The sequence below is a fragment of the Carcharodon carcharias genome, chromosome 8 (genome assembly GCF_017639515.1).
Source record: "Carcharodon carcharias isolate sCarCar2 chromosome 8, sCarCar2.pri, whole genome shotgun sequence".
NCBI lineage: Eukaryota > Metazoa > Chordata > Chondrichthyes > Lamniformes > Lamnidae > Carcharodon > Carcharodon carcharias.
In genome coordinates, this window is record NC_054474.1 from 37400363 (window position 1) to 37414552 (window position 14190).

General features: G+C 40.1%; 1 protein-coding gene across 4 annotated transcripts in view; it reads left to right on the forward strand.

Moving 5' to 3' along the window:
* The window catches only part of LOC121281108 (long-chain-fatty-acid--CoA ligase 6-like), a 109172-nt gene that overhangs the window by 19693 nt on the left and 75289 nt on the right, over window positions 1-14190 (forward strand). For all 4 annotated transcript variants that reach the window (XM_041193798.1, XM_041193796.1, XM_041193795.1 and 1 more), the window contains 2 exons: window positions 2695-2915; window positions 10457-10571. In XM_041193798.1, coding sequence (XP_041049732.1) covers window positions 2721-2915; window positions 10457-10571 — 310 coding nt within the window. In that variant the 5' untranslated portion in view covers window positions 2695-2720. The remainder of the gene's footprint in view (window positions 1-2694; window positions 2916-10456; window positions 10572-14190) is intronic.

Sequence of the window (14190 nt, forward strand, 5' to 3'; positions counted from 1 at the left end):
AGACTTTGCTAAAAAAAACTTTTTTTAAAAACCTATTATTTTCAAACAGTTACCCTTTTTAAAAAAAAAATCTATAATATCATAACTACATGTTCATGGCACTCTTTCCTTTTGGGCCTGAAATTCCATCTCTAGTTTCTCCGGCTGGAAGACATGTTCTTGCTCTCTCTATTTCCTGGAAATCTAATTCCACCTTCTGCTGTTTTAGGCAAAGTTGCATCATGGTAATCTGCTCTAACCCAGGTACTGGGTTCTCTACCTGTTCCATTTCTGGGGTGAGGGAGAAGTGCACAGCCGGCCCTTTCAACACCATATACATCTGTGCCTTCTGATGTATTCAAGTTCTACCTGCTTGGCTGTAGTCCTTAGCTGTTCTATGGTTTGGGATGCTAATTTAATCCAGAAAGACTTCCTGTTGCATGAACGCCTTTATGTTGAAGTCAACCATCTAATTTTCTATTGTTCATATTCACAAAGCTTATTGCTGGAATTCCCATTTTTGTTTCTTGATTCAACAATTTTGGCCATGGTTACTTTTTCTTTCCACTTCCAATTTTCTTTCAAAGTCAGCTTTGGCTTGCTGCAATGGGTTTAGATCCTGGACAAGCCCCCAAATCTGTTTACTGACTGAATTTATATGGTCCCTTCCAGTCCATAATTCAGATATTTATACGTAAGGTGTGTGTTTTCCTTGCCCTCAGTGATTTTTTTTTTCTTTTTAAAAATAAGTTCCTGCAGCAGGCTTTTTGGTGATTTTTTTTTTAAAGTAAAGGAAGTTGTTTATTATTTCATACTGGCCCTGAATGTTTGAAACGCAGCATCTCAATCACTCGTCTCATTCACACTATCACACATGCAAAGATTAGATGCAGATGAACTTAAAGCTGTAATTATAAAAATTGAATTTATAACTCCATATCCATGTTGATACAGGCCTGATGTTGCTTAGTTGAGTTGATCTTTAGTTGGAATGGAGGTCTTTTAGAAACAAAAGATTTTCATGAAGCTGAGAAGATTCTTGTAGACAAATAGCCAGGGAATTGGTTCTCTGACTTGAAAGCTGGAACAAGTACAATAATTTGGCTGCATTAGAAGACTTTGAGCTGTGATGGTTCAGATCCTTCTCTGGATTTGCTTTGTTCAGGATATTTTAACCTGCACTCGCTAAAAGTTAGTTTCAGTCACATGATTACATGGTTAACACTTCTGGAGCCCAGATAACCATGATACAAAACCAGTTGACAATAGTCATTTCAGTCTGATCTTCATCCCAACTGGAGCAGAAATATTCTCCTTTATTCAATAGGGCACTGAGACCAATAGTCTAAAGATCCCATATTTCTCAAATGCTGTTTCATCTTTAAACAATGAGATATGTAAACTTCACAGATGGCTGCAAAGTACCCTTTTTCAAATCTGTTTAACTAAATATTGGCCACAGAACTGAATACTGCCGACAGTTAACAGGTAACAATGGGTATTTAAAGTTACACCTATCGTAACAGGTTTTGTGGCCATTTTCCCAAAGTATGATCTTACAGTCCTAAATATCCAATATCCAATATCCTCATGCTTGTACTGAGCATGATGCACCAAATAGTTAAGGAATAAGGCACATTTATATTGTCTTTCACATCCTCACGCATCCTAAAATGTTTCATAGTTAGTTAAGTACTTTTAAGTGTCGTCCTTGGTGTATTAAAGGCAAACAAGGCAACCAATTTGAGTACTGCAAGATCAAACAAAAGCAATGGAATGATCATTTGTTAAGGCTGTGTTGGTTGAGGGATAAATGGTGGTCAGGAGTATTGAGAGAATACTGGTCTTCCTGGTAGCATTTAACATTCATCAAAGCATTTTAACATAATGGTTTAGCATCTCATCCAAAAGACAGCTCCTCCAACAGAGGAGCACTCCTTCAGTGCTGCGATGACACCAGTATCAATTATGTACTCCAATCTCTGGGTTTAAACCAACAATCTTCTGATCAAGGTATGAGTGTCACTTCTGAACCAAGGCTGATACTTTGCATTTGTATAGCCAGGCATATGACTTACCTGCAGTTCTCTGCCAGTGATGCTGTTGCAATTACTGCTGTCAGTGATGACCAGTTGCTGAGAGATGCAGAAATTGACGCCACCTTCCTCTGTCCTTGACAGGGAGCACTTAGCATATGTTCTGTACAATTACGTGGACGATAGCGAAAGTTCACAGCTGGTAAGAATCGACTTTTTATCACTGTGTCCTGAAGATTTACAATCAAAAAAGCAGATTTTCAATTAGCCAAATGCTAAATTAGAATATAATAGAGCAGAATTTGATGGGTCAATGCCATTCACTACGATGCTGCTTTTTTTTTTCCTTTTTGACTATATTACGAAATGGGTGAAGGAATTAATCCAGATACAAAGTTATTTTTACAGTAAATTCCCAATGTTTATCCATTTTCAAATGCCAATGTCATTTGCCTTTTATTGTCAATAGCTAATAGAACAAACATTTCTTTCAGTACAAAGCTGAAACAGAATATTATTGTACTGAACAGTGACCGAACGTCTTGCTAAATAACATAGATATTCTGCCAATGAATATTTCAACATCCTTGCCCCCCCCCCCCCCCCCCCCCCCCCCCCCCCCCCGATCAAATTTTGGAAGGTAATCTCACTCATATTTTTGTTTTTTTTCCCTTGACAGAATTTTTTAGCTCACTTATTGAGAAGATGCAAGCAAAGGAAGTCTTGAGGAATCTGCGGCTACTGGAATTGGATGAATTTGGCCAGTTTTTTCGTACCATCCCTCCACCAACACTGGTGGGAATTGCTTCTTTTGCAGCTATTGTAGCATACTGGCTAACTACCAGACCCAAAGCCCTGAAGCCACCCTGCGACCTTTCACTACAGTCAGTAGAAATTGAGGTAAGTCCTTACCAAGTCAGTGTGGCATAAATAAAACTGATATAACACTAACTTGGCTTGATTTAGATTGTCATCTAAAGTGATAGCTTTATGCCTACAGCACTATGCAAGTGAGGAGAAAATTGAATTTTCAGTTGATGCATACTTTGGACTTGATCTTGTTGTGTTTGCACTCCTCTGACAGCATTGTAATGGCCTTTCAAAAAAAAATAAATCTCAAAATCCAGACCCTATAATTGTGATCATGGTGAGTAATCCACCTCATTCTCATGGTTAATCACAGTATCACTCTCCAACCTTGATTCTCTTGTCCAGCATTCTTACCCATCCAATTGTAACCACAGCATCTATAGAAATAGGTTGTCTCCCGATCCTTGCACCGTCAGTTTAGAAATCTTCCAAAGATTGAGTCTTGGTCCTTTCCCCTTCCTCGTTTCCATGCTGCACCTAAGAATCACGCGGTGGACAGCATCTATTTGTATGTTGTTGGAACTATGCTTTTCTACTCTTCTAATTTTCTCAAGCTCTTGTTGCTTTTTCGTGTTATCAGATTACTTCTCTGGTATTGATTCTTCCAGCTTAAAAAAAAAACTTTACCATTTTCTTTCTTCTAATCTGAGAGCTATTTTCTGTTTGCCTTCCCTACAGCCCTCATGCTTTATGTTAATTACAGTCCAGAGGACAAACGAGTGATATGGTTGAAGGTGTCAACCTGTCAGTTGAACCAAATTGCTACAAAATGTGTGATGACATCTTGTGAATGAGTTTACTCTGTATTTTTTCTTTCTTCTGATGGAGAACCACTTGGATTCTGCTCAGCATTTCCCACACAATGGGAAAATTAAGGTGAGAATTTCAGCATGTAGAGGAGCATGGATATGTTCAAACTCACATCTAACCACTCTTTGGTATCATGTAATAATGATCCAATCGATGGTCACACTACATTGCTTTAGTTTTATACCCTTTCGAATTTAACTCACCTAGAAGGTGCACAAATGCTTTGGGAATTACATTGAGGTTCACTGCCAGTCAGGATAGCCTGAGATAAACATGGCCATCTGTCTCATACCAGAACAAGTATTTGGAAGATTACCGAATTCACTACAGATTACATAGGTGGTGGTGTAGTGGTGTTGTCACTGGGCTGGTAATCCAGAGACCCAGGGTAAGGCTCTGGGGACCTTGGTTCAAAACCCACCATGGCAAATGGTGGAATTTGAATTCACTAAAAATCTGTTAAGTCTAATGATGACCAAGAAACCATTGTCGATTGTTCAGTAATGTCCTTTTAGGGAAGGAAATCTGTCCTCGCCTGGTCTGACCTCCATGTGCCCTCCATCATGTTGTGTGGCACTACCACTGTGCTAAATGGGGTAGATTTCAGACAGATCTAGCAACTCAAAACTGAGGCACTGTGGGTCATCAGCACCAGTAGAATTGTAATTGACCACAATCTCTAACCTCATGGCTCAGAATACCCCCACACTCTACCATTACCACCAAGACAGGGGATCAAACCTGGTTCAATGAAGAGTGCAGGAGGGCATACCTACAAATGAGGTGTCAACCTGGTGAAGCTACAACACAGGACTACTTGAATGCCAAACAACATAAGCAGCAAGTGATAGACAGAGCTAAGCAATCCCACAACCAATGGATCAGATCTAAGCTCTGCAGTCCTGCCACAACCGGTCTTGAATGGTGGTGGACAATTAAACAACTTGTGGAGGAGAAGGCTCCAGAAATATCTCCATCCTCAATGATGGAGGAGGCCAGCACAGCAGTGTAAAAGATCAGGCTGAAGCATTTGCAATAATCTTCAGCTAGAAGTGCCGAGTGGATGATCCATCCCAGCCTCTGGAGGACTCCAGCATCACAGGTACCAGTCTTCAGCCATTCTGATTCATTCCTCATGATACCAAGAAATGGCTGAAGGCATGGATAGTGCAAAGGCTATAGGCCCTGAAAATATTCTGGCAATAGTACTGAAGACTTGTGCTCCAGAACTTGATGTGCCCCTAGCCAGTGCAGCTACAACACTGGCATCTGCCTGCAAATATGGAAAATTTCCCAGGTATATCCTGTTAACAAAGCAGGACAAATCCAACTGAGACAATTACTGCCCCTTCAGTCTATTCTCGACCATCAGTAAAGTAATGGAAGGGGTAATTAACAGTGCTATCAAGCAGCACTTGCTTGCAGTAACCTCCTCACTGATGCTCAGTTTGGGTTCTGCCAAGATCACTCAGCTCCTGAGCTCATTGCAGTCTTGGTTCATACATGGACAAAACAGCTCGACTCCAGAGGTAAGGTGAGAGTGACTGCCCTTCACATCAAGGCAGCACTTCACCGAGTGTGGTGTCAAAGAGCCTTAGCAAAACTGGAGTCAATGGAAATCACGGGGAAAACTCTGCTGGTTGGAGTCAGACCTAGCATAAAGGAACAAAAACAGAATTATCTGGAAAAACTCAGCAGGTCTGGCAGCATTGGCGGAGAAGAAAAGAGTTGACGTTTCGAGTCCTCATGACCCTTCAACAGAACTGAGTGAATCTTAGGAAAGGGGTGAAATATAAGCTGGTTTAAGGTGGGAGGGGGGGGATGTGGTGTGGTTGTAGGGACAAGCAAGCAGTGTTGGAGCAGATAATCAAAAGATGTCATAGACAAAAGAACACAGAGGCGTTGATGGTGGTGATATTATCTAAACGAATGTACTTGCATAAAGGAAGATGGTTGTGGTTGTTGGAGGTCAGTTAACTCAGTTCCAGGATATCACTGCAGGCGTTCCTCAGGGTAGTGTCTTAGGACCAACCATCTTCAGCTGCTTCATCAATGACCTACCTTCCATCATAAGGTCAGAATTGGGATGTTCACTGATGATTGTACAATGTTCAGCACCATTTGTGACTCCTCGGTTACTGAAGCAGTCCATGTCCAAATGCAGCAAGACCTGGACAATATCCAGCCTTGGACTGACGAGGCAAGTAACATTTGCATCACACAAATGCCAGGCAATGACCATCTCCAGCCAGATAGAATCTATCCATCACCCCTTGACATTCAATGGCATTACCATCACTGACTTCCCCCACTATCGAGGGTTACCGTTGTCCAGAAACTGAACTGCACTGCAGTGAATAACTTGCCTCCTCATTCCCCAAAGCCCAACCAGCATCTATAAGGCACAAGTCAGAAGTGTGATGGAATACTCCCCACCTGCCTGGATGAGTGCAGCCCCAACAACACAAGAAGCTTGACACCATCCAGGACAAAGCTGCCCGCTTGATTGGTGGAGGAAGTGCCAACGAACAGTGGCAGTAGTGTGTACCATCTACAAGATGCAATGCAGAAACTCACCAAGGCTCCTTACGCAGCACCTTCCAAATCTATGACCACTACCATCTAAAAGAACAAGGACAGCAGACACATGGGAACACCACCACCTGGAAGTTTCCCTCCAACTCATTCACCATCCTGACTGGGAAATATATTGCTGTTGCTTCAGTGTCGCTGAGTCAAAACCCTTGGCGGGGGGACACCCTTGCTTACAGCACTGAGTGTACACCACAGGGACTGCAGTTGTTCAAGAAGGCAGCTTACCACTACCCTCTCGAGGCAATTAGGGATGGGCAATAAATGCTGCCTAGACAGCAAAGGCCACATCCCATAAAATGATTTTTTTAAAAAGCAGGACTTCATTTTATCTTTCTACAGATAATGCACAAGTTAATAAAACTAGCTGGTAGATGGTTCATGCCATCTCTAAATGCAAAGGAACAGACCAAGGGGATATGGGAGACAACAAGAGAATTAAGTTAGTTTAGAATGTTTTAATTAACAGTGGCCAACCTCTCAAACAGGTGGTCTTTGAGGTGCAAAAAAACAATCGATCAACCGTGTTACAAAATTCTTGTAAAACTAAGCAGAATGTACATTTTTTTTTCCCCTGTAAAATACAAAATATTTTGGTGGAATATCCCCCATCACTATCCCAGGAATATGTATGCACCAGCCTCAAAGAAAGAAATAATACTGTTAAAAGAGTGTGTACAAAGTTATATTTGTTGTCTACATCTTTGAAGAACACCAGCGAAAGAGAAGGAGATAGCAAACAGTGAAAATAAATGGCCATCAGAAGAAAGGCAAAGAAAAAATATTCATACTTTAAAGGAAGAACAGAATTTATTGCAAAGAAAGCAAGTAAGTGAATTCTGAGAAAATGAAGGTCTTTGGCTTTGTTCTTATTTCAACATATGAACATTCCAAATAAGAGTTTTTCCTTTGAATGGTCCAAAGTCAGCAACTTCTAAGATTTGTGGAATTGAATGTTCCAATGGGGGGAATGAAGCAAAACTGTCTTTTAAAAAACCTGTTTTAAAATATACATGATAATGAAGGTAGCAAAAATAAATTACCATATGATTCTGAATTCATTTTAAAAGATTTAAATTTATCTTCTTTAAAGAAATTCATTGAAAATGCTGTCTGAGAGTGAACTCATTGGGTTGTTTGACTTTATATTCCAAACAAATCTTTGGTAGTACAGAACTTGAGTATTGCTGGAAAAAAAGAGACATGTCAAAACTTTTCATCTTGCACTTGTCAGGGTACTTGCAAGAATCCTAATAAAGGGGGAAGACGACAATTTATACTGTATGTGCAGAGTGCTGATTGTTTGACAAGTTGACTCTGGTAGAGGCGTTGCCATGGAGAATGTACCAGTGATGGTGACTGAACTGCCAAGCATTGTTGGAAATTTAAACCAGGCAGCTTGAACCTGATTGGTCAAGGCATTGCCCTGAGGAATGAGTCAGTTATTTTGATTTAGCTAAAACAGATGCAATATGTGTATATGTTCTTTGCAAAAAAAGAGCCCTGTGTATTAACATATGTCATTCCCAGTGCATGCAAATGCATCACACTGCAAGCCCAATTGACACAATCTTAAATTGGTCGTCAGCGTACTTCTTAGCACAGAGGATTGTCTGGTAAATGTTGTCCAATCACATCTAATGTTAGACACTGTTTTTGAGCTTTGCAAGCACAGGCTGGTTGGGTACCTTGCCCGTTGCGAGCAGTAGCTGGGATGTGCTATTTGATATAATCTGTCAGTCTTTGGGATGTATGGCCTACATACCTAGCATCACACTGGCACTGAAATTCATATACCACATTACTCATTTGTGTGATAGGAAATCTTTTTGTCTTGAAGGCAACATCCTGTTAGTGGCAAATACCATTCCTGTTGCTACTGCATAATAGTAGCATGAAGCAGCTAGCTTCACCTGTTGCTCCTCAAATTTTTGAAGTACCTTGCTCTTCCAGGGTAATCTGAGGTAGACTGGGTATATTTCAGGACTGAAAGTGATGGCCTTAGGCCTGTTCATGAGTTTGCGTGATATACAGCGCAAAATGGTTTGATCAGAGTAGCCATTATCCTGCAGGATGCCTTTGCACCCTCTTTCAACATCAAGCTTGCATACTGAGCAAATGTCTGGGGCCCTATTTACAAGGTTGCCAATTTAAGAACAATCTTATAGTGTGTACAACTGTAGGAATCCCAACACGTATATTGACCAATGAAGGTAGGCTTGTGGTAGACTGTGATAGAGAACGCCCTGGCAGATTCCTCAGCTAAAACTTGAAGGAAGGGAAGTTCATCTGATATGCTCCATTTCAAAGGTGAAGTTGAGGGCAGGATGGAGCCCACGAAGATATGTAAGGAAATTAGTGCATGCAGCTGCGTATTTAAACATAGTAAACGTATAATCCACATTGGAAATATGTGAGTAATAGGTGTTTATTTGTCATTCCATCAAGACACGTTTCTTGAACCCAACAAAGATGTTTGCGAGGGCTGGGCCTGGAGGGGCTCCCATGGCAACACCATCTATTTTGACATATATGGTGTCATTAAAACTGAACTGCGCAAGTTGCCGAGTTTATAAGCTCATTGAACACCGATTCATGCAATGGTGACAGGCCTATATCGCCGTGATGTAGTGCTGCAGTGTAAATATTTATGGCTTCTTAAGTGGGACATTGACGTTGCTAGCCTGTTCACTAATCACCTTTCACATACAGTACAAATTGTTGTCTTCCCCCTATATTGGTATTCTTGGAAGTATGCTGAAGCACGCAAGATGAAAAGCTTCAACATGTCTCTTCTCAGCAAAATTTTTTTTCCTGATATATCAGTGAAGAACATCCACCTGCTAAAGAAAGAATTTCCTTCAGAGAGGACACAAATATAGTTTTGAGCAGTGTGGTTCATACATTCCTGTCTTCAGCTTTTCAAGTTGGCATCAGTTTTTTAACCGAGTTTGCTTATCAGTATTTTAAAGAAAAACTGGCTTCATCCAGAGGTTGTCAGCATTGGCCATTCATTTTAAATGTGGGGCTGGAGTACATCAGAATCAGATTGATTAATTGTTCTGTTGAAGAGTCATACAGACTCGAAACGTTAACTATGTTCCTCTCTGCAGATGCTGCCAGACCTTCTGAGTTTTCCCAGGTATTTTTATTTTTGTTTTGGTTAATTGTAATCCTGCCTTCAAACCAGTCATTACTTTCTCTCATTTGTTTCGTGAAAACATGAGGCAGAACAATTTTAAGAGTTGTTGGTTTCTAGCATATTACAGTTAAAGATGTATCTACATATGTGTCTTAACCCCCAAAAATGTGTATATATAACAAATAAGATGCTGGAATTCATATTTTAAAACTCTTCCTTTTGATTGTGGAATTTTTTTGGAGTAAGTCTTTACTGTTGTCTTTTATAATGAAGCCTGATTTGTAACCTTTTTGAGATAGTGAATGTTCCTCGATGTGAATGCATTAACTAGCTATATTTGACAACTTGAGGTGAGTGCATAGGAACAGGAGTAGGCCACTCAGTTTCTGAGCCTGTTCTATCATTCAGTTAGATTGTAATTTGTTTTTTTAACCCCATTTACCTGACTTGGTTCTGGAACCCTTAATCAATCTTGGTTTTGAAATTTTATCACCATGAGGCTTGATGCTGTAACATTTGGTTGAATGGTCTCTTCTCACCTCAACACTCTCCCTATGTTACAAGTCTTCAAAACACCACATGCTTTGTCTTCAGCCACATACATGTCTGTGATCTCATTATCAGTATCCTTTCCTAGTTGCACTGGCTCTCTGTGCATTAGTGAGTTAATTTTCAGAACATGTATCCTCACTTTTTGATCCCTTGATGACATTGCATCACCCAACCTTCTTCATGCCCTCACATATCCTCTGTTTCTGTAACACTAGCCTTTTATGCACTTTACCAGTCTTAGATAGCACCCCTTCCACTTTCCCCTGTCCTTTTGATACTTCTTTTCTAGCTCCTTCTGCCTTGGTGCAGAAATGAGCAAGTCTCCCAACCCTCCCTTTGATAGAAACACTGATCTAAACATAATCCTAATTCAAGAATAAAAGGTGCTGACAAACTAGACGTGTTTATCGTGATTCAACTGTACAAAACTCACTTATGTAAGTTCATATGAATGCAATATGTTTTGTTTCATTAGGGTGCTGACCAAGCTCGTGGGTCGGTATTAGGTGATAGCCCTCAGCTTATGACACACTACCACGATGATGCAAAAACCATGTATGAAGTATATCAACGAGGATTACACCTAACAGGCAAGTTTCTGGATCCCAAAACAATTCCTCATTTTGAATTTGGAAGAATTCTTTAACACTGGAAGGCCGTTACTGAAGTAATCCATCAAATAAATTTCAAATAGCACAAATTAAGGTGTTTAAAATTTTTTTAGAGAAGTAGTAGGATTTAGCTATCGCTTTATATTTGGCAGAATCATGATTAAACAACACTTCTAATTCCTAATTAATTTTGCACCACTTGAATTTGTTGGTCTCTCTCTCTCTCTCTCTCCATGTTCTTTTACTCTTATTTGCACTTCCCTTTCTTATTCTTTGCACTGACAAGCAGGAGAGAACGTCAATCATAACCGAGGTTTCAGACTGACAAGTTGGACAACTGTGCCTTGGGGGGAATGGATGCTGGGTTTCCTGCCTAGCTGAGGGTGTGAGGGCTGAAATCCTTCCGTTTGTTGATTTCCATCATCCTTTATGAGTCATGTGGGGTGATCAGCAGCATTACTGGCAATTTCATCCTCAACAACTGAGTGCAAGCCTTTTGAAGGGCATTTTAGGCTGTCTCAAGGTGATCCAGCTAAGCTCTGGCTACAACCAGCTCCTAGCTCTGAGCCATATTATGTGAGGTGAACATTAAAAAGCCCCACCGGCCAAAATAGTTAATCTGGAAATGAACCCAGCAGAAATACTAACGGTGTTTTCTTTATCTACCCATAAACACATCTACTCCCTTTCTATACCAATGAATCCATCCATCTTCTCTCTTTTCCCCCCCCCTCCCCCTCCCCAACCCTCAAAATAAACATTTTCCTTTAACAAAATGAAGCCTTGTTCCAAATAAAGTCACACTAATCTCAGCCTAGGGCATTTTTATTTTCAATTTCACAGCATTGGCTCTCTGAATGAGAATACAATGGGTTGGCACCGTGCTCCTGTTCTCTGCAGTGCTATTCTGCTCCAAGCAAGAATACATGACACTGGAGGAAGGAAGCATTCCTGGCAGCAGGAGTGGCTGGCAGTCCACCAGACTGGTGATGGAAAAGCCAGCGACAGTGCCTCATTCATTCCCTATTAACAGAACAGTTTCTGCTGGTGGTACTTTTTTTTGGTGCAATTCATTTTTTTAAACGGCCTGATGAGTCATTCTTGGTGTTGGGAAAGGAGCTGGTCTGAAAATTTAGGCTAAGGTTTTGACATCCTAAAATAAGACAAAAGTGAAATTGGAGTTATTCTTCAACTTCAACTAAATAGGTCAGGTATGCTATGGTTATTTGAACACTTAAAATTTAACTTAAAACTGGACTTGGATGCCATGTCATCCAAGTAGAATGTGATATTTAAGCAGTAATACCAGATTTTGTTAGATCATGAACTCCAGTAATATTAAACATGATAAATGTAATATGACATTGTATTATTATATATATATTAAGTCTTAGAAATGTATTTATAGGAAGTGTATGTTTTCCATATCAGGCTTTTTTTTGTCAAAAATGGATTCTGGAATTCATACTCGGTAGATTCTTCAAGACCATCAGGCCAAATGTCTGTCTGCTCTGAAAAAAGCTAATGGGATATTCGGTTCTATAAATAGAAGAATGGACTGTAAATCGAAGAAAGCAAGAAATTGTATTATTATAATGCCTAAAGATCTCAGGACTTCACAAAGTGTTTTATGGCCAATTAAAAACTTTTGAAGAGTAGTCACTGTTGCAATGTAAGAAATGCAGCATCTAAATTGCACATAGCAAGACTCCATAAACAATAGAGAGAACAATTAGATCATCTGTGTTACGATATATACTCGATGAGTTTTTTTAAGATCAAATTCGTATGTACATGGAAGGGGGTCGACTTATACATATGAACATACAAATTAGGAGCAGGGGTAGGCCGCTTGGCCCCTCGAGCCTGCTCCACCATTCAATAAGATCATGGCTGACCTGAATGTAACCTCAACCCCACATTCCTGCCTACCCCCAATAACCTTTCACCCCCTTGTTAATCAAGAACCTATCAAGCTCTGCCTTAAAAATATTAAAAGACTCTGCTTCCACTGCCTTTTGAGGAAGAGAGTTCCAAAGACACTCAACCCTCAGGGGAAAAAAATTCCCCTCAACTCTGTCTTAAATGATTGACCCTTATTTTTAAACAGTGACCCTTAGTTCTGGATACTCCCACAAGAGGATACTCCCGCAAGAGTAAACATCAAGATCTTAAACGTTTCAATTAAGTCGCCTCTACTCTTTTAAATTCCAGTGGATACAAGTGTAACCTGTCCAGCCTTTCCTCATAAGACAACCCACTCAATCCTGATATTAGTCTAGTAAACCTTCTGTGAGCTGTTTCTAATGTATTTACATCTTTCTTTTAAATAAGGAGACCAGTACTATACACTATACTCCAGATGTGGTGTCACCAGTAACCTATACAACTGAAGCATATCCTCCCTACTTTTGTAATCAATTCCCCTCACAATAAATTATAACATTCCATTAGCTTTCCTAATTACCTGCTGTACCTGCATACTAGCCTTTTGTGACTCTTGCACTAGGACATCCAGATCCCTTTGAATCTCAGAGCTCTGCAATCTTTTACCATTTAGGTATAAGCTTCTTTTTTATTCTTCCTGCCAAAATGAACAATTCACATTTGCCCACATTATACTCCATTTGTCAGATCTTTGCCCACTCACTTAACCTATCTGTCACCTTGTAGCCTCCTTATGTCCTCTTCACAATTTACTTTCCTACTTATCTTTGTGTCGTCAGCAAATTTAGTCACCATTTCCTCGGTCCCTTCATCCAAGTCATTTATATAAATTGTTTAGAGTTGAGGCCCCAGTGCTGATCCCTGTGGCACACCACTCGTCACATCCTGCTAACCAGAAAATGACCCATTTATGCCAGTTGGCTAGCCAATCTTCTATCCATGCCAATTTGTGACCCCCTACACCATGAGCTTTTATTTTCTGCAATAACCTTGGATGTGGCACCTTTATTGCCTTCTGGAAATCCAAGTACAGTACATCCACGGGTTCCACTTTATCCACCGCACATGTGACTCCTTCAAAGAACTCGAATAAATTGGTTAAAACGTGATTTCTCTTTCACAAAACCATGTTGACTCTGCCTGATTGCCTTGAATTTTTCTAAGTGCCCTACTATAACATCTTTAATAATAGCTTCTAGCATTTTCCCTTTGGCTGATAGTCTAACTTGCCTATAGTTTCCTGCTTTCTGTCTCCCTCCCTTTTTGAATAAAGGAGTTATATTTGCTATTTTCCAATCTAATGGAACCTCCCCAAATCTAGGGAATTTTGGAAAATTAAAACCAGTGCATCAACTATCTCACTCATCACTTCTTTCAACACCTTTGGGTGAAGTCCATACCCGAGAAATATTTTCAGAGTTGAAATCCAGCATGTTGGAGGGACAACTCTAACAGTTTTTACTTTACGTCAATTGTAATGTCATCCTCTCCCTTCATCTCTTGTAGCAAAAGAAAATGTACATAATCCAAAAGAATTAGTAGATATGACCATAATATTAGGAAAGTAAAATTACTGGTAGTAACAGGTTATTTATCACAGAGTTGCCTGGTTTAGAGGGTGGGATTAGCAGAAATGCAGTTTTTGACCTGG